Below are 20120 nucleotides of genomic sequence, written 5' to 3' on the forward strand. Positions count from 1 at the left end.
GAGTAGAATCAGATACATTTAAGGGTGTTTAAGCAACTCTTGGATAGGCATATGGATGATAGTAACATGTAGGGAATGTAGGTTAGTTTGATCTTATAGTAGGATAAAAGGTCAGCACAACATCGAGGGCCAAAGAGCCTCATCTGTGTTCTGCAGCTATCCCTAATGAGATGCTGATAATCAAGCACTTCCTTTTGCTGGTGTCCAGTAAGGTAGAGCATCACAGCACTTTGTGTTTTTAGTTGACCTCAGAAAATTTACAAAATAAAATAAGCATTGCTGGAGTATTGCAGTCTTGACAGTGTTCCTAAAGGTCTTCAGATGAGTTCAAAAGTCGTATTCAGTCATCCAGCAGTCAATGATCCAATTGTAAGAAGATTTAGGCTTGTAAGTCAAGAAATTGTGTGTGCATAAATTAGTTTATTCGGTTATTGATTTCAATCAGGGATTTTGATGTTTTGCTCTTGTGAACTTACTTGCTATTACTTCCTATGGCTATGATTTTCTCCTGCTTCAGAATTTTGAGTAAATGAAGGTGTCATAAATTTCTCGTGTAAAGTTGTAAAAACTATAAACTAAGCAAAATAAGTAGGCTAGCATGTTATTTTCCCTTAGCGTTAAAGGTACGACTTGGTAAATAAGCAAGCATATGGCTGACCACTGGAATAAAATAACCCCAAATTCATAATGCACCATATCACTTCCCAAGGCTCTGATGAGCCAAAAAGTTATTTCTCAAGTGCAGTCGCTGACATGACAGCTAATTTGAACAGAGTATAGACCTGCACACATTACCAGTTCATCTGTTTTGGTGTTGTCCAGAATATTGGGAGAACTCCCTGCCCTTCTAGTAGTGCAATCAGATCTTTAACATTTACTTGACACAAGGATGGGGTTCAGAATGATACCTGCAACAATGCAACATCTCTTCTGTTCTCCACTGGAGGGATGAGCCTGGATTAAACATTCAAAGTCAAGAAATAGTGTTAATCTCTCTTGTTTCATTCACTCTTTTATAAAATCAACTTCATCAAAATGAAAACGTTGTAGTTACAGCTTGTGTGCAAGACATTTTATTTAACTTTGTTGTTTTCAGTAATCAGTACAAGAAATTTCCTCAGATGACCTCCTACCACAGAATGCTCTTACACAGGGTGGCTGCGTACTTTGGAATGGATCACAATGTTGACCAAACTGGAAAAGCTGTTATAATTAATAAGACAGTAAATACAAGAATGTAAGTATATTGTGATTAAAAACCATTCTTACATGCGTTTCTCAGTGAAATTCCCACCATTGCGATTTGGCCATCAACTATTATGGTGGCCACATTTAGAGTGGGCATTTACTTTACTGGCCAATTACTGATGAACCGTTTGCATGTCCGTTTCAAAGTTGCTGGTTATAGTGATTTTTCTTTTTATTAAATCCACTTAATTTTCGGGATGGTGGAAGAATGGTGGAATAGCTGTGTTGTGTGCAGGTTAAAATTTCTCATTCATTAATTCCATATTTGGATCGAGTCCTTTCTTCCACTTGGATACATTTACGAGTGTTGCATATGCTGCACTCTGATCTTGCCCAGTTCACATTTTTACAAGTTTTATTGTGGTCGACTGTTGGCACTGAAAAGATCATTTTTTTTGTCCAGCATGACTATACGAATATGACAGGACTGCATTGTGCAAATAGAGACCACCCCCTCCCCCGATGTAGTAATAATGTGCACTACATTGCATGAAAAGAAATTAGTTTCTTTCTATTCTGTTAGCCCCACTGCCCCCCTTTGATTGAATTGCAGTTCCTTTAATGAGAACTGAAAAGATGTTGGCAAAACGCATTTGTGCCTGAAACTAACTGGATATTTCTGGATAAAAACAATGTGGGAATCCTGATTTTGCAAGAACAAAGTATATTTGGAAATTGGGGAGCTGCATGTGACTTTTTACAGGGAAAAATAAAGAAAGTATGCTTTTTTCAGGCAGCAGACTGACTATCATGTATGCATGAACCCACGCATGAAATATTTGAGAGCTGTACAACAACCACCTTTCTGTATAGAGTAAGGTTGGTCTATCACAGAGACAAAGGCTGTGTGTCCACTGCGCCAGGTTTCATGTGGGAATGCTTTAGCAATATAACTTAAGTGTTTATTGGTTGTATTGTTGATTCCCTCCAAGTTTTTCTCTTAGTTTCAAATAATAGGGTTGAGGATGCCATTCCTTCCAAAGACCCAACCATAGATAATGGACTGAGGTTTTGGGTCAGTGGAACCTGTGCAATTCATAAGACCATAAGACATAGGAGTGGAAGTAAGGCCATTCGGCCCATCAAGTCCGCTCCGCCATTCAATCATGGCTAATGGGCATTTCAACTCCACTTACCTGCATTCTCCCCGTAGCCCTTAATTCCTTGTGACATCAAGAATTTATCAATCTCTGCCTTGAAGACATTTAGCGTCCCAGCCTCCACTGCACTCTGTGGCAATGAATTCCACAGTCCCACCACTCTCTGGCTGAAGAAATGTCTCCGCATTTCTGTTCTGAATTTACCACCTCTAATTCTAAGGCTGTGTCCACGGGTCCTAGTCTCCTCGCCTAACGGAAACAATTTCCTAGCGTCCACCCTTTCCAAGCCATGTATTATCTTGTAAGTTTCTATTAGATCTCCCCTTAATCTTCTAAACTCCAGTGAATACAATCCCAGGATCCTCAGCCATTCCTCGTATGTTAGACCTACCATTCCAGGGATCATCCGTGTGAATCTCCGCTGGACACGCTCCAGTGCCAGTATGTCCTTCCTGAGGTGTGGGGACCAAAACTGGACACAGTACTCCAAATGGGGCCGAACCAGAGCTTTATAAAGTCTCAGTAGCACAACGGTGCTTTTATATTCCTACCCTCTTGAGATAAATGACAACATTGCATTCGCTTTCTTAATCATGGACTCAACCTGCACGTTTACCTTTAGAGAATCCTCGACTAGCACTCCCAGATCCCTTTGTACTTTGGCTTTATGAATTTTCTCACCATTTAGAAAGTAGTCCATGCTTGTATTCTTTTTTCCAAAGTGCAAGACCTTGCATTTGCTCACATTGAATTCCATCAGCCATTCCCTGGACCACTCTCCCAAACTGTCTAGATCCTTCTGCAGCCTCCCCACTTCCTCGTACTACCTGCCTGACCACCTAACTTTGTATCATCGGCAAACTTCGCTAGAATGCCCCCAGTCCCTTCATCCAGATCATTAATATATAACGTGAACAGCTGCGGCCCCAACACTGAACCCTGCGGGACACCGCTTGTCACCGGCTGCCATTCCGAAAAAGAACCTTTTATCCCAACTCTCTGCCTTCTGTCAGACAGCCAATCCTCTATCCATACCAGTAGCTCACCTCGAACACCATGGGCCCTCACTTTGCTCAGCAGCCTCCCGTGTGGCACCTTATCAAAGGCCTTTTGGAAGTCTAGATAGACCACATCCACTGGGTTTCCCTGGTCTAACCTACTTGTCACCTCCTCAAAAAATTCCAACAGGTTTGTCAGGCACGACCTCCCCTTACTAAATCCATGTTGACTTGTTCTAATCCGACCCTGCTCTTGCAAGAATTTAGAAACCTCATCCTTAACAATGGATTCTAGAATTTTACCAACAACCGAGGTTAGGCTAATTGGCCTATAATTTTCCATCTTTTGTCTTGATCTTTTCTTGAACAAGGGGGTTACAACAGCAATTTTCCAATCATCTGGGACTTTCCCTGACTCCAGTGACTTTTGAAAGATCTCAACCAACGCCTCCGCTATTTCCTCAGCCACCTCCCTCAGAACTCGAGGATGGAGCCCATCGGGGCCAGGAGATTTATCAATTTTAAGACCTTTTAGCTTTTCTAGCACTTTCTCTTTTGTAATGGCAACCATACTCAACTCAGCCCCCTGACGCCCTTTAATTGTTGGGATATTACTCACGTCTTCCACTGTGAAGACTGACGCAAAGTACTTATTAAGTTCTCCAGCTATTTCCTTATCTCCCATCACTAGACTTCCAGCATCAGTTTGAAGTGGCCCAATGTCTACTTTTGCCTGTCGTTTGTTTCTTATGTATTGAAAGAAACTTTTACTATCATTTCTAATATTACTGGCTAGCCTACCTTCATATTTGATCCTCTCCTTCCTTATTTCTCTCTTTGTTATCCTCTGTTTGTTTTTGTAGTCTTCCCAATCTTCTGATTTCCCAGTGCTCTTTGCCACTTTATAGGATCTCTCTTTTTCTTTAATACATTTCCTGACTTCCTTTGTCAGCCATGGCTGTCGAATCCCTCCCCGGATAATCTTTCTTTTCTTGGGGATGAACCTCTGTACGGTGTCCTCAATTATACCCACAAACTCTTGCCATTTTTGCTCTCCTGTCTTCCCCGCTAGGCTCTGCTTCCAGTCTATTTTCGTCAGTTCCTCTCTCATGCCCTCATAATTACCTTTATTTAACTGTAACACCATTGCATCCGATTTTGCCTTCTCTCTTTCAAATTCAGTGCTACTACTGGCGGACTTGCGCAAATACGGGCACCTCTTAATCGTTGAACCATCAGGTGGTTACAGCACAGAGCAAGACCATTGGGTCGATCACGTTTGTGCCGGATTTCCACAAGAGCAACTCCGCTAGTCTAATTTCTCCACCTGTCTATACTTGTCTACTTTCCTTTTGAAAGCCTCTGACATATTTGTCCAACCTCTTTCTGTAGTCATGAGTCCCACATTTTAACCACAGAGTAAATAAATTATAAATTAATGATTAATTATAATACATTTCCATATTGCACTTATTGTTCGCTATCTTGTATATATGGCCCCTAGTTTTGACTTCTCCAATTGGAAACATTCTTTCCACTTAATAAAGGAGATGCACTGATACTTTTCTCCCAATATATTGAAGACATTACTCCTCTCTTCCCCATTCAGGATATTATTGAATGACAATTCTGTGAATTTTTACTTTTTAAAAAAATAATTGGTGTTGATGGGGATATATTTAACTCCGGCTTGTTTTAGAATCGCAACTTGTTTCTCACATACAAACAAGGATACTGAACAATGAAGATATTAGAACAGGTGGCTATGGGTTTGGACAAAGAGATGGAATTTTAAAATCCTCTTTGGAATAAAAAAAGGAGAGGGTTGTAGAGGAACCTGGGCAGGAATTCGAGTGCTCTAGTCTTAGTCAGGTGAGTGCACACCCCTGCCATCAGTGGAATGAAGAAGTGGGTGTTGATGTGCACAGAAGGTCTGAGTTAGACAAACAGCAATCTCTGGGGGTTGCTGAGGAGGTTATAGGGATTTGAGGAGGCTGCAGAAGGTCATGAAGAGATTGAAACATAAGAACAAACATTTAAATGAGAGATTTTAGAGGCTGTGTGGAACTTGGTGTGGAATTGGAGTTGGCTAACATAATTTTGAAATGGGTAAAATTTACAGACGGTAATGGATGGGAGGCTGGACAAGGGAGCTCGTGAATAACTGAATTTCAATACAGTAAAAGTATGGACAAGGACACCAGTGGCACTTGGACTGAATTAGGGTGGAGACTGGGAATGCTTTGGAGCTGGAGGTTAGCAGTTGTGATGAAACTTAGGAGCAGGGATATGGCATTCAGACTGTTGAGCCTGCAGTAGCTAATATGGTGTTGAAAATTCGACTTGAGGTCAAGTAAGATAAATTGGCCAGGTTTGGTTAGGGAGGGGAATGGAATGAGTAACAAGGATAGGGAATTTGTGGTTGACCTTCTCAGTGTTTAACTGAAACCTGATGGTTTATAATTTTAAGGTCTTTATTTTATCCCACCATAGACCAGAACAGAGGTTTTCAGATCATATAAAAGATGAGAAGAGTATGGATTTTCAAAAGAGATTTATCTTGAAAAGAGACGACACGAGTCTAGACAAAGATGACAACCAGGTGAGTTCATGTGTCGTGAGGAGGTAATTTACTGTAAAGCAAAAGAAAGAACAAATGCTTCCATCCTTGTGAAATGGCTGTCCTGTTTGTTTCATCATTCTCTCTTGTGTTGGATATACTTGGAGAACTCTCTTACTTTCTTTGTAAGGGGACTTGTATAAGAGGGAATGGATGGGGTGGGAAAACATGTGCGAGTTACCATCTCATGCAACAGAGTTGTTTTAAGAATCCACTTGAGCAGTACCTCAAGAACCTTTCGACAATATTATTTTGCAAAGAAGAAAATTATATCCAAAATTGACAAAGAAGATGCTGTGAATGCAAAGAATTTGACAAAGGTCCCATTGAAACATGAGCCCTTGTACTACAAACAGCCATTGGTGTATTTGCAGCACATATTTTAAAATTTTTCTCTCTCTCTCTCTCTCAAGTAAGATGCGTTTTAGTAACACATTTATTGTATTGTTGACTTTAAGCTGACATTAATCGCCTTAAGCACACTTTGCAGAACATGTTAAATGCTCATGTATCTTTTGAACATCGAGATTTTGGAGGATGGAATTGGAAGAGAGAATATTGAATTAATTGAGTCCACAGGTGACAAAAGCACAAATAAAACTTTTGTGGGCAGTATGGTAGAGATGAATAATGTTGAGGAGGTCTGGGAGAAAAGTGATTTTTGTCAGTGTTGGGTAAAATGTCGAGTTTGAAGCTCACACAGTCAAAGATGGTCTCAGCAGCTAGCTAGACAAACGGAACAGAGTGGGTGATGATGGAGTGAAGTTTACTGAGGTGATTGGAGATAGTGAAATAACAGAAGGAATTTGATTCTCCACAAAGGGTTGAGGGCAGTTGTTGAGCTGGATGTTATCAGGGTGTAACTAAAAATTGATCTTGTCCTTATGGATGATGTCCGTGAGGGGTACCATATAAATGAAGAAAGGGGGAACCAAGGATAAGTTCTTGGGGCATTGCAGAGTGAGAGTAAAAACTACTGGAGATATACTGGCTGTGATTGTACAGACAGAAGTGGAATGATGCAAGACAGTAGTGGAAGAGCTAGACGATGGAAAAGGACTGATTGAGGAAAACTGGAAAGAGACCATATGGAATACTGAAGAAAAATTAAGGATAGCCGTTGGGTAACTTACTGAAGACACAATCACAGCATTAAAACTGCGTTTTAGAAGAAATTAGTTGGCAATTTAGAGTCATTTATGGTTTTGCTACAAATAGAGCACTGGGAATCACACACTCAATTACTCTCAGAGTGCTCAACTAGCAATGAATGTCATTTCATTTTTGTTTTGTATTTAATTGAGGTAGTTACACCATGTAAATAAAGTTTTAGTACCCATAGATTAATGGCCACAGCTTGTGCAGACTACTTTTAACTATTAATTTTTCAGAAAGATTATGCTTTGGCAGTTCTTTAGCTTGTTGAACTGACAGCTAAATGTTGGGAAGCAGTCTTTCATACAAGACAGTTTCAAAGTTTCTCTACTCGACCCTATTACAGATGAGAGTCCCTTTGCGAGATGACCGAAGGAGCAAATCGATAGAAGAAAGAGAAGAAGAGTATCAGCGAGTCCGAGATCGCATATTTGCTCGAGAAGTAAGCCCATAGTAGTTACTTGTGACGTGGTTATTCTACTTTGAAAAGCTGTAGAGTAATAATTAATGAAAATGAATCTCGATTATATGATAACCAGAGTATGGAACCTTATTTTTAACAATCCATTTACAATAATGAGAATTTAAATTAGATATTTTCCCTGTTTGTTTGTCAATTTGAATTTGAATTAGTCGGGTGATCCAAAATATATCCAGCAAAGCTTTTGCATGTTTGGTAATTTAGCATACCATTCTGATGTCTCCCAAAGGGCTTCATATCCAATTAATTATCTTGTCATACAGTTATTACAGGCAGACATGGAAGGCATTTTGCACATGATGAAAAACTGTAAATAGCAATAAGTTCAGTCCTTTAGTGGCACTCATTGAGGGAAGAATATTGACCAGGCCAACAGGAGACCTTTGCTCATTTTCAAGGCATGCCGTAGAACTGCAGAATATCTGATGTGAATAATTTTAAAAATCATTGATACATCGCAGGTATCACTAGAAACACCATTTGTTGTCTGTCACTAACTGCTCTTAAATTTAGGTCACTTCAGAGGGCAGGTACGAGTAAGCTCCATTGCTGTAGGTCTGGAGTCACATATTCCAGACTAAGTAAGGATGGGCTTTTACATCAATCAAAGATAGTCTAATGATCACCATTACTTGAGACTAACTTTCAGTTCAAGGTTTTTTTTTAATTAATTCAATTTAAATTCCACCAGATGGCATTAGCCAGGGCCTCTGGATTAGTAGTCCAATAACATTGCTACAACATCACCATCTCACCATGTGAGTGATGATCTTTGGGTGATGGAGAGCCATGATTCATACTGTGTGTAGAGTGTTTTTCGCCCATAAAAGAAAGCTTAAGGTTTTTGAGTAATTCAATGTTTAAGATTTGTAAAATATTCTCTTTTCTCTTTCAGTCTTCTTACAATGGCTATCTGATGGAAAGCAGGTCAGTGTCAGTGTGCGCGGTGCTTGTGCATGTAGTTTAATTCTTTTAATTCAAAGAATGTCCCAAACCTTTAGAAATACATTTATCTTTCTAATACAATCAACAGAGTCTCCAAAGAAGGCAGTTCTTCTAGTTTGCAAAAAAGGAGGCAGCTTTTTAGGTATTCAATTATTTATTTGGAGCTCTAGCTTCTTAAAGAGCCAGTGCATGCTTGTTTATCATTGGATGGCTTTGCAACGTGTTTGTCATTGTTCCATCTACTCTTCTCTCACTGACAATGTTTTGTCCTTTGCTGGTCTCTATATGAAAGTACATGAGTTTATACTGCCAAAACTGGCTGAACAAATTCTTTTTTTTCAAACTGGTTAATTAATTTCCAGTTTTTCTTTACTTAAGTACTTTTCGTCATTTATATAAATGATTTAGATGTGAACATCGGAGGTATAGTTAGTAAGGTTGCAGATGACACCAAAATTGGAGGTGTAATGGACAGCGAAGAAGGTTACCTCAGAATACACCGAGATCTTGATCAGATGGATCAATGGGCTGAGAAGTGACCGATGGAGTTTAATTTAGATATATGTGGGGTGCTGCATTTTGGGAAAGCAAATCTTAGCAGGACCTATACATTTGATGGTAAGGTCCGAGGGAGTATTGCTGAAAAAAAAGAGACCTTGGAGTGCAGGTTCATAGTTTGTTGAAAGTGGAGTCGCACGTAGATAGGTTAGTGAAGAAGGTGTTTGGTGTGCTTTCCTTTATTGGTCAGAGCATTGAGTGTAGGAGTTGGGAGGTCATGTTGCAGCTGTACAGGACATTGGTTAGGCCACTGTTGGAATATTGCGTGCAATTCTGGTCTCCTTTCAATTGGAAGGATTTTGTGAAACTTGAAAGGGTTCAGAAAAGATTTACAAGGAATTTGCCAGGGTTGGAAAATTTGAGCTACAGGGAGAAGCTGAACAGGCTGGGGCTGTTTTCCCTGGAGTGTCGGAGGCTGAGGGGTGACCTTATAGAGGTTGATAAAATCATGAGGGGCATGGATAGGATAAACAGACAAAGTCTTTTCCCTGGGGTCGGAGAGTCCAGAACTAGAGGGCATAGGTTTAGGGTGAGAGGGGAAAAATTTCAAAGGGACCTAAGGGCAACTTTTTCACACAGAGGGTGGTGTGTGTGTGGAATGAGTTGCCAGAGGATGTGGTGGAGGCTGGTATAATTGCAACATTTAAAAGGCATCTGGATGGATATACGAATAGGAAGGGTTTGGAGGGATATGGGCCGGGTGCCGGCAAATGGGACTAGATTAGGTTGGGATATCTGGTCAGCATGGACGAGTTGGACCGAAGGGTCTGTTTCCATGCTGTACATCCCTATAAATCTATAAATCACAGTGATGATTTTTTTGTGTTGAATAATTAACTATATCAGGAAAGAAAGTGCCCTTTTGTACTCTGGTGTTCTTGTTGAGGGTTCCAGGTTGTCCATGAGGGTAGTCAAGAGATCCCTTTATCTGGTTGTAATAACTTACCTCAAACTGACTCCAATACATTCTTGATAGTTTATTTTTCCTCTCCTCCTTGGTATCTTGTATTGCACATAAGTGGCAAATATAAATTTTATAGGAAGTCAGAATTATGTTGAGATCAGCCATAGTTGAGTGAATTTTTTTTTAATGATTGCAGTGTGTTTTAGTCAGTCTGTGAGAAGTAGGCTACTATAGTGGCTTGTTGGTCAGAGCATTGAATGTAGGAGTTGGGAGGTCATGTTGCAGCTGTTTGCATATAATTGAATTAATTTATGGGTTTACCTACGGCAACTTATTGTATCCGTTTAAATTCACTCTGCTAGCTTTATGTTGTGGCAATATTGTATTTGATCAGCATTGAAGAAAAGTATGGCTGTAAGCATATTAATAGTTTGAGGCTTTGTAAATGTCTTAACATTATCTGTGACAAACATTAACTATCTCTCCTTGTCCTTCTCTCCTTGTCCTTCTCATCTTACTACAGCTGTTGATACGATTGACCACACTATCTCAGGTCCCTGTCCATTTTTGCCCAACTGAGTTAACACTAGACTCCGTTCTTAGCTATCAAGTCGAAGCCAGAGGATCACCTGCATCGTCTCCTCTTCCCACTCGTGTGCTGTTACTTCTGTTGTCCACCAAGGTTCAATCCTTGGACCCCTTCCGATTTCTAATCTGCAACATCACCTAAAAGCTCAATTAGTTTCCACGTGTATTCTGATAATGCCCAACTCTACCTCTCCAACACCTCCCTTGATTCCTCCATTTCCTTTAAATTGTCACTGTTTATCTGACATCCAGTAAAGGATGAGCAGAAATTTTGTCCAATTAAATATTGGGAGGCTTCCACAGACTTTGTTCTAATGTCACCAGCTCCATCCCTGTCAAATTCCATTCACCTATTACTGCTTTGTTGCTTCCTAAATAAGCAGTGCCTTGATTTTAAAATTCTCATACGTGTTTTCTGAACTATCCATGGTGTCGTTCTTTCCTATCTTTAATCTCCTCTAGCCCTACAACCCTGTGCCATTATCTATTCTGGCTTTTTGTGCATCCCGAATTTTAATTACTCCATCAATGTCAGCCGTGCTTTCACCCATCAAGGTTCTAAGTTCTAAATTCCCTGCCTGAACTTCTCCTTTACAAAGCTTCTTATATCCTACCAATTGACTGACAGTTTGGTCTTAATATCTCTTTATTTAGCTGATGACAAATTTTATTTGATCGTGCTCCTATAAGATGCCTAAGGATGTTTTACAGTGTTAAAGGTGCTACATAAATGCTTCTATTGAATACGTGCATTGACAATTTTGCACTTTTGAGCTGTTAGCCCCTTTACCAAGTATTCATATTTGTAGCAGTATTTACAATTTATTATGACAGGTTGGTTTTAAAGTGAGGCAATATATTTTTATTGACAGTATATGCTATGTAGGGCAATGAGATGCTAGATTTACACAATGTTGCCTGTTTCCAAATCCCCGTCACTTCTTGGATTCAGCTCCTTCTCTGGAGTTTTCCTAGAATAGATAGATGGATCTAAAGAAGCACTTTTTGTGTTTGATGTGCTGATATTTTTGTTTGTTTGTTGCATTTGTGAAAATACTGGGCATGAAGACTTGAAAAGCAGCACCAACCATATCATTGTGGCAAAGTTTGTGCAATACTTGATAGGCTTTTTGATGTTTCAAGTGTACAAGAAACAAAAGGCTTATAATTCTGTTAAAGCGAGAAACACTTGCATTGAAACAAAGATGAATCCCCATGGAATAATGCAGAAATCGTAGTACTTTGCTGCCATGAGGTCTTTTTAGCGGGTCATTGATTCATGTCTCCATTGTTGCAGAGGAAACCGAGAGTGCCTAAGCAGAGCTTCTAGCAGTCGTCAAAGCAGCACTGAGAATGAACTGAAGTCCTCCGAGCCTCGGCCGTGGAGTAGCACGGACTCTGACAGCTCCAACCGCAGTCTGAAGCCGCCTGTAACTAAAGCAAGCAGCTTCAGTGGAATCTCCATCCTGACTCGAGGGGATAGCATTGGCAGTAGTAAGAGTGGAAACAGGGTCTCCAAAACAGGTGCGCATATTGCGGATTCATTTCGGAGTTGTTTTCTGTCTTGCTCTTTCATAAATAATCATTTGGTTTCAATTCTCTTCTTGCTGAGGCTGAAGGAACGTTTCTTTTCACCTCAGTTTTCCGTTTTTGAAGGCCATGACGTGCCATTGCTGCCCAAGTGATTTGATTCTCACTGCTACAAGTTGTGTTCAAACACAGAAGCAGCCATCCCATTTTCTTCCCCAAAGCAAAACACTCCAGATGCTGGAAATGCTCAGCAGGTCAGGCAGTATCCATGGTGAGAGAAACAGAGTTAATGTCAAGAAGATAGGAACAGGACTAGACCATTTAGTCCCTTAAGCCTGCTTTTCCATTCAGTTAGATCGGAGCTGATCATTTACGACAGCACCACTTTTCCATGCTATCCCCATAATTCCTTGATGTAGTTTGTCTCCAGATATCTATTGGTTTCTTTTTTAAACCTGCTCAATGACTGAGCTTCCACAATCCTCTGGGATAGAGAATTTTCCACGTGCTGAGTGAAGAAGTTGCCCCTCGTCTCCGTTTTAAGTAGCCTACCACGTCATCAGTCACCGGCCTGAAATGTTTGTGGTGTTTCTCTGCTGCCTGACCTGCTGAGCATTTCTAACATTTACTTTCCATCCTTATGGAGTGGTATTCATCTTTCCTGTGATATCTGCTAAAGGTACCTAAAATTGATAACTTGTCATGAGGAAACATAGGAATAAACTCTGCACTGTGACCCTGCTGAAATAAGTTGCCTCACTCTTGGATTGCAGCCTTTCATGCTGTCACTCCTTTCATACTGTATTGACACATCTGGATTGTTCAATATTTGGCGATGCTCATTTCACACTTGATCCTGGCACCCATAAAACCAGTGACCTGATATTTCGGGATGCTAAGTAACTGTACTCTCAGCTCTGACAACTTGTTTGTGCACTAAAAGGGCGCTATGTTCTAAAAGAACAAAGTAGCAACTACTGATCCCATCACCTATGTCACTGGAGCCCTTTCCATTCTGGACTGCAACTTGCAAGATGTGAGCAATTTCCTCACAAAGAGGCAAAAGTATAAGACATGTTTGTTTTATAGTCTTTATTTCAGGGTTGAAACAAAATTCCTGCCACAACTCTTGTTTCCTTTTCAGTCTCAATTTCTTGTGGGATTTCCTACCGCTTGTGTCCATCTGCTTGTCAGCAAATGTTTGTTCAGATGTTGAACTGAGGCACAAGTTGTGCAATCTCATTGTCTGAATCCCTGAACATAATTTATATTTTACACAGAGGGAACAGAATAAATTGAGAAAAAGTTGAAATCCGCTCCAAATTTTTGAGAAGCTGAATTTTTAGTCTTTTAGCGATTGATCTATTTCCATTATATCATGATCGCTTTTTGAAATCCTCTGTTAGAATATTTGTGTCAAACACAAAGTCTGCATTTTTTTAATATATAGTTATGGTATGAACTGAGCTTGTGTGACCTGCAAGAATTGAACAATGTAATTAAGTAAATTTTGCTTGTTTTGGCATTGTGCATATGTTTGTAGAGCTGTCAAGTAGAGCTTCGTACGGTCACTCGTTCTATGTTGTAAGAATTGGTTACTCCTGCTCTAGGCTTGCCTCTCGGGACTCCTGAGTTAACGTCATCAAGTTACGTGCAAGCCTCTGCACAGCAACCTGGGAGGACCGTCCTGTCGAATTCTGCACAACAGCAGCAACTGCCACCCACACCTCCACAACAACCAATGACCAATCACATGATAACACAGGTGAGTCAGCATTCACGGTCTCTCCCCTTCAAATTGCACTTGATTTATTTAGCTGTGTTGGTGCTGAGTTAGGTATGAATTGTGAATTGGAACATTGTAAGACATTTAGTACAGTGGAGTTTGCTTATTATCATATTTAATCCAAATCCTTTTACTGTCTCTATATAACCAAGTGTTCCAAGAGCAAAACCAGTTTCTGTACATGATCCAAGGAAATGTCCAATAGTTAGCAGATGTTTACTTCTTTTTGGTCATTTTCGCACCACCCCCCCCCCCCCCCCCCACTCAATGTGCCAAAATGGATTCAAATCTGTGACCTTGCCTGTATGTTGTTTTGAGCTGCTTGATTTCAGTTCCACGTTCTCTTGGTATTGGGGTGCCTTAATCAGTCAAGTGAAAAGATCTGTTCAAATCTCTTCACAGTCACTGCTGATGGCAGCTTTTCATTTTTGGTCACAAGTTTTACTTGACACAACAATGACAGCTGATCATCTCCATACGCACACTTCTGTTGTTTCATTTAGGAATCAAAATATTTTGCGAAGACAACAGTACAACTTTCAGTGAAGCCACTTTCATAACATGAGCAAAAATTTAAGAAAAAGCGTTTGTATGGATTTGCCCTATTATAGGAAGTCTGAATGCATAAATTGGATCAGTTTTGGTGTATTTCTCTTTTTTCCTATTTTCTTTTCCAATACCTGTGCTCCTGTATGGTCTCATAAGCAACTGCAGACACTTAGTGCATGGGAAAGCTTGATCATGTATTTGCAGGCTATGTTACCATGGCTGGGTTGGAATGCAGCAACAATGATGAAGCAGACCAGATTGATATTGTCCTCGCCCACTATTGCCAAGCACGTACTTTCCACCATAAGTCATTTTATAGTGATCAGCTAAGGCTGAGCCTTTTTTATTGTCACACCTTTAGCCCACTGTCTCGACACAATGTAGCACCTGGTACTGAACTCAGAAACTCTGCACAGTGTTGGACTTTACCCTGAGGCCTACTGTCCAGTACTACACTAAGGAGGTACTTGACATCTTTTTTTCCCATTAGGGTTTAGATCTGTGGCACATTGAGACCTGGGACTGTGAGATCTAAGCAGACTAGGTTGGTTGTATTTCGCCTGTCCTTGTGGAATAGTTTGCTCGTTCTGTCCAAAAGCATTCAAACTAATTTGGCAGAATGGGAACCACAATATAGCATTAGGAAGGACAAATAAGATTCACAAAGGTTTGGGAGAGAGAGGTCCAAGTAAAAAAAGGAAATCAGGTGTTAGGCGGGATCAGACTAAAAGGTAAAGCAGTGAATTCTGATTTAGATATACAGTGAATTCATAGAAATGCGTAACATATGGTAAATAAAGGTAATGAGCTGCTGGTGCAAATAGCCATGTGAGAAATTAATGTTGTAGTAAGTGAAACCTAGCTCAAGAGCAGGACTGGATATCAAATATTCCTGGAGGCAAGGGGCTCTGGAAAGATAGGAAAGAGGAGTAGCAGTATTAAGAAGAATATTACAGTTTTAGGGAAAGAGTGAGGATGTCTTGGAGGAATCTATTTGCTTAGAGTTAAGAACGAAAAGAGGTATTATTACACAACTGGGTGTATTTCACTGCATGTATTCTGTAAGGAAATTACACAGACACACTAAAAACTACAGAGTTTTAAAGTTTGGGAATTCAGATATTTTAATATTATGGACAGAGAGGGATGAGTGTTTTCTCAAAAAGTGTCCGAAAGAATTTTCTCAGTCTATACCTTTTTGATGGAATCTTTTCAGGACCTGTTTTTGGGAATTGAGGTGAGCCATATATCAGTATTACGAGACGTTGAGTGAGCCATTATCACACTGAAACAAGGTTGAGGTTGGCTATGGAAAAGGATAATAAACGTTGGAGGAGGAGCATTGTGAAAAATGGAATCAAAAACTGACTAGCAAAACTTGTAAGTGAGAAATGTTCTGACGGTCAGAGTGCATTCCCACAAGGAGGAAAGGTAGGGCAACCAACACTAGAGCTTCCTGGATGAAATGAACTGAAATGAAAGAAGGAGAATAGGATGTAGCACAAAAAGGATGCACATGATTGAGTGAGAACTAGGCTGAAAATAGAACAAGCAGGTGAAAATGTAAAGAAGATGCAACAAAGAAGTATGAAAAGAAACTAGCAGCTAAAACAGAAAGCAATCTGAAGGCATGGAGCCAGTATTGACCAAAAAGGATCTCCTCATGAACACAGATGGCATGGTTGAGAGGCTACGTGAGTACTTTGCATCTGTCCTTTCCAAGAAAGATGATGCTGCTGGACTTTGAAGGTGTTCATCATAAGTGAGAGCAATTACAAAGCCCAAAGTCCCATCTGTTTTTCTAATCACTTTCTCCATATGGGCTGCCATCTTCAAAGATTGTACTTGTTGATTTTAGGAGGTTTGCATTCGCAGTTACCCAATGTAGACAGTCAACAATTTGTAGCAATTCTCTGATAGTTTAATGACTTTGTTAAGAAATGGCAGTTTAGATTAGTTAATGAAGGAAATAAAGCAGAGAACTGTGACACTTGGGAACAGTTCACTGCTACCAAAGGGCAAAACAGGCTGTTTAGTTGTGTTAAAGTTGTGGAGGCAGCATCCCCTCTCTAGCTGAGACGTCATGGAACTCTTCGCTGGTCTTCCTCCTCCTCTTCCTCCTCCTGGTCCATCTTAGAACATAGAACATTACAGCGCAGTACAGGCCCTTCAGCCCTCGATGTTGCACTGACCTGTGGAACCAATCTGAAGCCCAACTATCCTACACTATTCCATTATCATCCATGTGTTTATCCATTGGCCATTTAAATGCCCTTAAAGTTGGCGAGTCTACTGCTGTTGCAGGCAGTGCATTCCACGCTCCTACTATCTCTTGAGTAAAGAAACTATCTCTGACATCTGTCCTATATCTATCACCCCTCAATTTAAAGCTATGTCCCCGCTTGCTAGCCCTTGCCATCGAAGGAAAAAGGCTCTCACTGTCCACCCTATCTAATCCCCTGATTACCCTTTATATCTCAATTAATTCACCTCTCGACCCTTTTCTCTCTAACGAAAACAGCCTCAAGTCCTTTGGCCTTTCCTCATAAGCCCTTCCCTCCACACCAGGTAGAATCCTAGTAGATTTCCTCTGAAACCTTTCCAAAGCTTCCACATCCTTCCTATAATGCGGCGACCAGAACTGTACGCAATACTCCAAGTGTGGCTACACCAGAGTTTTGTACAGCTGCAGTATGACCTCATGGCTCCGAAACTCAATCCCTCTACCAATAATAGCTAACACACCATATGCCTTCTTAACAACCCTATCAACATGAGTGGCAACTTTCAGGTATCTATGTACATGCACACCGAGATCTCTATGCTCATCCACACTACCAAGAACCTTAACATTAGCCAGCACTCTCTATTCCTGTTGCTCCTTCCAAAGTGAATCACCTCACACTTTTCCGCATTAACCTCCCTTTGCCACCTCTCCTCAGCCCAGCTCTGCAGCTAATCTATGTCCCTCTGTAACCTGCAACATTTTTTGGCACTGTCCACAATTCCACTGACCTTCGTGTCATCTGCAAATTTGCGCCCTGGACCCTTCCAGGTCATTTATAAAAATGACAAACAGCAGTGGCCCCAAAACAGATCCTTGCGGTACACCACTAGTAACTGAACTCCAGGATGAACATTTCCCATCAACCACCACCCTCTATCTTCTTTCAGCTAGCCAATTTCTGACCCAAACCGCTAAATCACCCTCAATCCCATGCCTATTTTGTGCAATAGCCTACTGTGGGGAACCTTATCAAACGCCTTACTGAAATCCATATACACCACATCAACCGCTTTACCCTCATCCACCTGTTTGGTCAGCATCTCAAAGATTTCAATCCTTCACAAAACTGTGTTGACTATCCCTTATTAAATTATTCCTTTCGAGATGATTATAAATCGAATCTCTTATAACCTTTTCCAACACTTTACCCACAACTGAAGTAAGGCTCACTGGTCTATAATTCCCAGGGCTGTCTCTACTCCCTTTCTTGAACAAGGGGACAACATTTGCTATCCTCCAGCCTTCCTGCATTATTCCTGTAGTCAATGACAACATAAAGATCAAAGCCAAAGGCTTTGCAATTTCCTCCCTGGCTTCTCCGAGAATCCTGGGATAAATCCCATCCAGTCCAGGGGACTTATCTGTTTTCACACTTTTCAGAATTGCTAACACTACCTCCTTGTGAACCTCAATCCCATCTAGTCTAATAACCTGTATCTCAGTATTCTCCTCGACATTGTCTTTTTCCAGTGTAAATACGAACGAAAAATATTCATTTAGCACTTCCCCTATCTCCTTGGACTCCACGCACAACTTCCCACTATTATCCTTGATTGGCCCTAATCTTTCTCTCGTCATTCTTTTATTCCTGATATACCTATAGAAAGCTTTAGGGTTTTCCTTGCACCCATCTGCTAACAACTTCACATGTCCCCTCCTGGCTCTTCTTAGCTCTCTCTCTCTAGGTCTTTCCTGGCTAACTTGTAACTCTCAAGCGCCCTAACTAAGCCTTCATGTCTCATCCTAACACGCCTTCTTCTTCCTCTTGACAAGAGATTCAATTTCTTTAGTAAACCACGGCTCCCTCACTCGATCACTTCCTCCCTGCCTGACAAGTACATACTTATCAAGGACACACCGTAGATGTTCCTTGAATAAGCTCCACATTTCAATTATGCCCATCCCCTGCAGTTTCCTTCACCATCCTATGCATCCTAAATCTTGCCTAATTACATCATAATTGCCTTTTCCCCCAGCTATAACTCTTACCCTGCGGTATATACCTATTCCTTTCTGTCGCTAAAGTAAACATAACCGAATTGTGGTCACTATCACCAAAGTGCTCATCTACCTCCAAATCTAACACCTGGCCAGGTTCATTACCCAGTACCAAGTCCAATGTGGCCTCACCCCTTGTTGGCCTGTCTACATACTGTGTCAGGAAACCCTCCTGCACACATCGGACAAAGACTGACCCATCTAAAGTACGTGAACTATAGTATTTCTAGTCTATATTTGGAAAGTTATGTCCCCCATAACAATAACCCTGTCACTCTCGCTCCTATTCAGAATTATCTTTGCTATCCTTTCCCCTTCATCTCTGGAACTATTCGGAGGCCTATAGAAAACTCACAAAAGGGTGACCTTTCCTTTCCCGTTTCTAACCTCAGCCCATACTACCTCAGTAGATGAGTCCTCAAACATCCTTTCTGTCACCGTAATACTGTCCTTGACTACCAATGCCACACCTCCCCCCACTTTTACCATCTTTTTTGTTCTTACTGAAACATCTAAATCCTGGAACCTGCAAAAATGGCCACAACATCGAAGTCCCAGGTACCAACCCATGCTGCAGGTTCACCCACCTTATTCCTGGACACTGGAACTACAATTTAGGTTCCCATCCCCCTGCTGAATTAGTTTAAACCCTACTCAAGAGCATTAGCAAATTTGCCCCCCCCAGGATATTGGTACCCCTCTGGTTCAGGTGTAAACCATCCTGTTTATAGAGGTCCCACCTACCCCAGAATGAGCCCCAATTATCCAGGCATTCGAAACCCTCCCTCCTGCACCATCCCTGTAGACACAAGTTTAACTCCTCTCTCTCCCTATTCCTTGCCTCACTAGCGTGGTATGGGCTACAAGCCAGAGATAACAACTCCCGTTTGTTCTAGTTTTAAGCTTCCACCCTATCTCCCTAAATTTCTGCCTTAAATACCCATCCCTTTCCCTACCTGTGTCATTCGTGCCTATGTGGACCACAACTTGGGGCTGATCCCCCTCCTCGTCAAGGATCCCAAAAACACGATCCGAGAAATCACAAATCCTGGCACCTGGGAGACAACACACCAACTGTGAGTCTCTTTCGTTCCCACAGAACCTCCTATCTGTTCCCCTAACTATGGAGTCCCCAATGATGAATGTTCTGCTGTTCTCCCCCCTTCCTTTCTGAGCAACAGGGACAGACTCTGCGTGAGAGACCTGTACCCATGGCTTACCCCTGGTAAGTCATTTCCAAACCCCCCCCCCACCCCAACAGTATCCAAAACAATTTACTTGTTATTGAGGGGAATGGCCACAGGGGATCCCTGCACTGCTTGTCGGTTCCCTTTCCATCCCCTGACGGTAACCCATTTGCCTTTTTCTTGTAC

At 41.1% G+C, this 20120-nt stretch overlaps 1 protein-coding gene across 9 annotated transcripts in view; it reads left to right on the plus strand.

Moving 5' to 3' along the window:
- Nucleotides 1-20120, plus strand: part of r3hdm2 (R3H domain containing 2) — a 417793-nt gene that overhangs the window by 176510 nt on the left and 221163 nt on the right. For 7 of the 9 annotated variants that reach the window (XM_087985520.1, XM_087985519.1, XM_087985518.1 and 4 more), the window contains 7 exons: nt 1097-1237; nt 5840-5948; nt 7468-7563; nt 8498-8529; nt 8636-8689; nt 11895-12121; nt 13738-13892. In XM_087985520.1, coding sequence (XP_087841646.1) covers nt 1097-1237; nt 5840-5948; nt 7468-7563; nt 8498-8529; nt 8636-8689; nt 11895-12121; nt 13738-13892 — 814 coding nt within the window. The remainder of the gene's footprint in view (nt 1-1096; nt 1238-5839; nt 5949-7467; nt 7564-8497; nt 8530-8635; nt 8690-11894; nt 12122-13737; nt 13893-20120) is intronic. The other 2 variants (XM_087985521.1, XM_087985524.1) reach the window with 1 other exon arrangement.

The sequence above is a fragment of the Chiloscyllium plagiosum genome, unplaced genomic scaffold (genome assembly GCF_037043375.1).
Source record: "Chiloscyllium plagiosum isolate Xiang-an unplaced genomic scaffold, Cpla_swu_hap1 HiC_scaffold_53X, whole genome shotgun sequence".
Lineage (NCBI taxonomy): Eukaryota > Metazoa > Chordata > Chondrichthyes > Orectolobiformes > Hemiscylliidae > Chiloscyllium > Chiloscyllium plagiosum.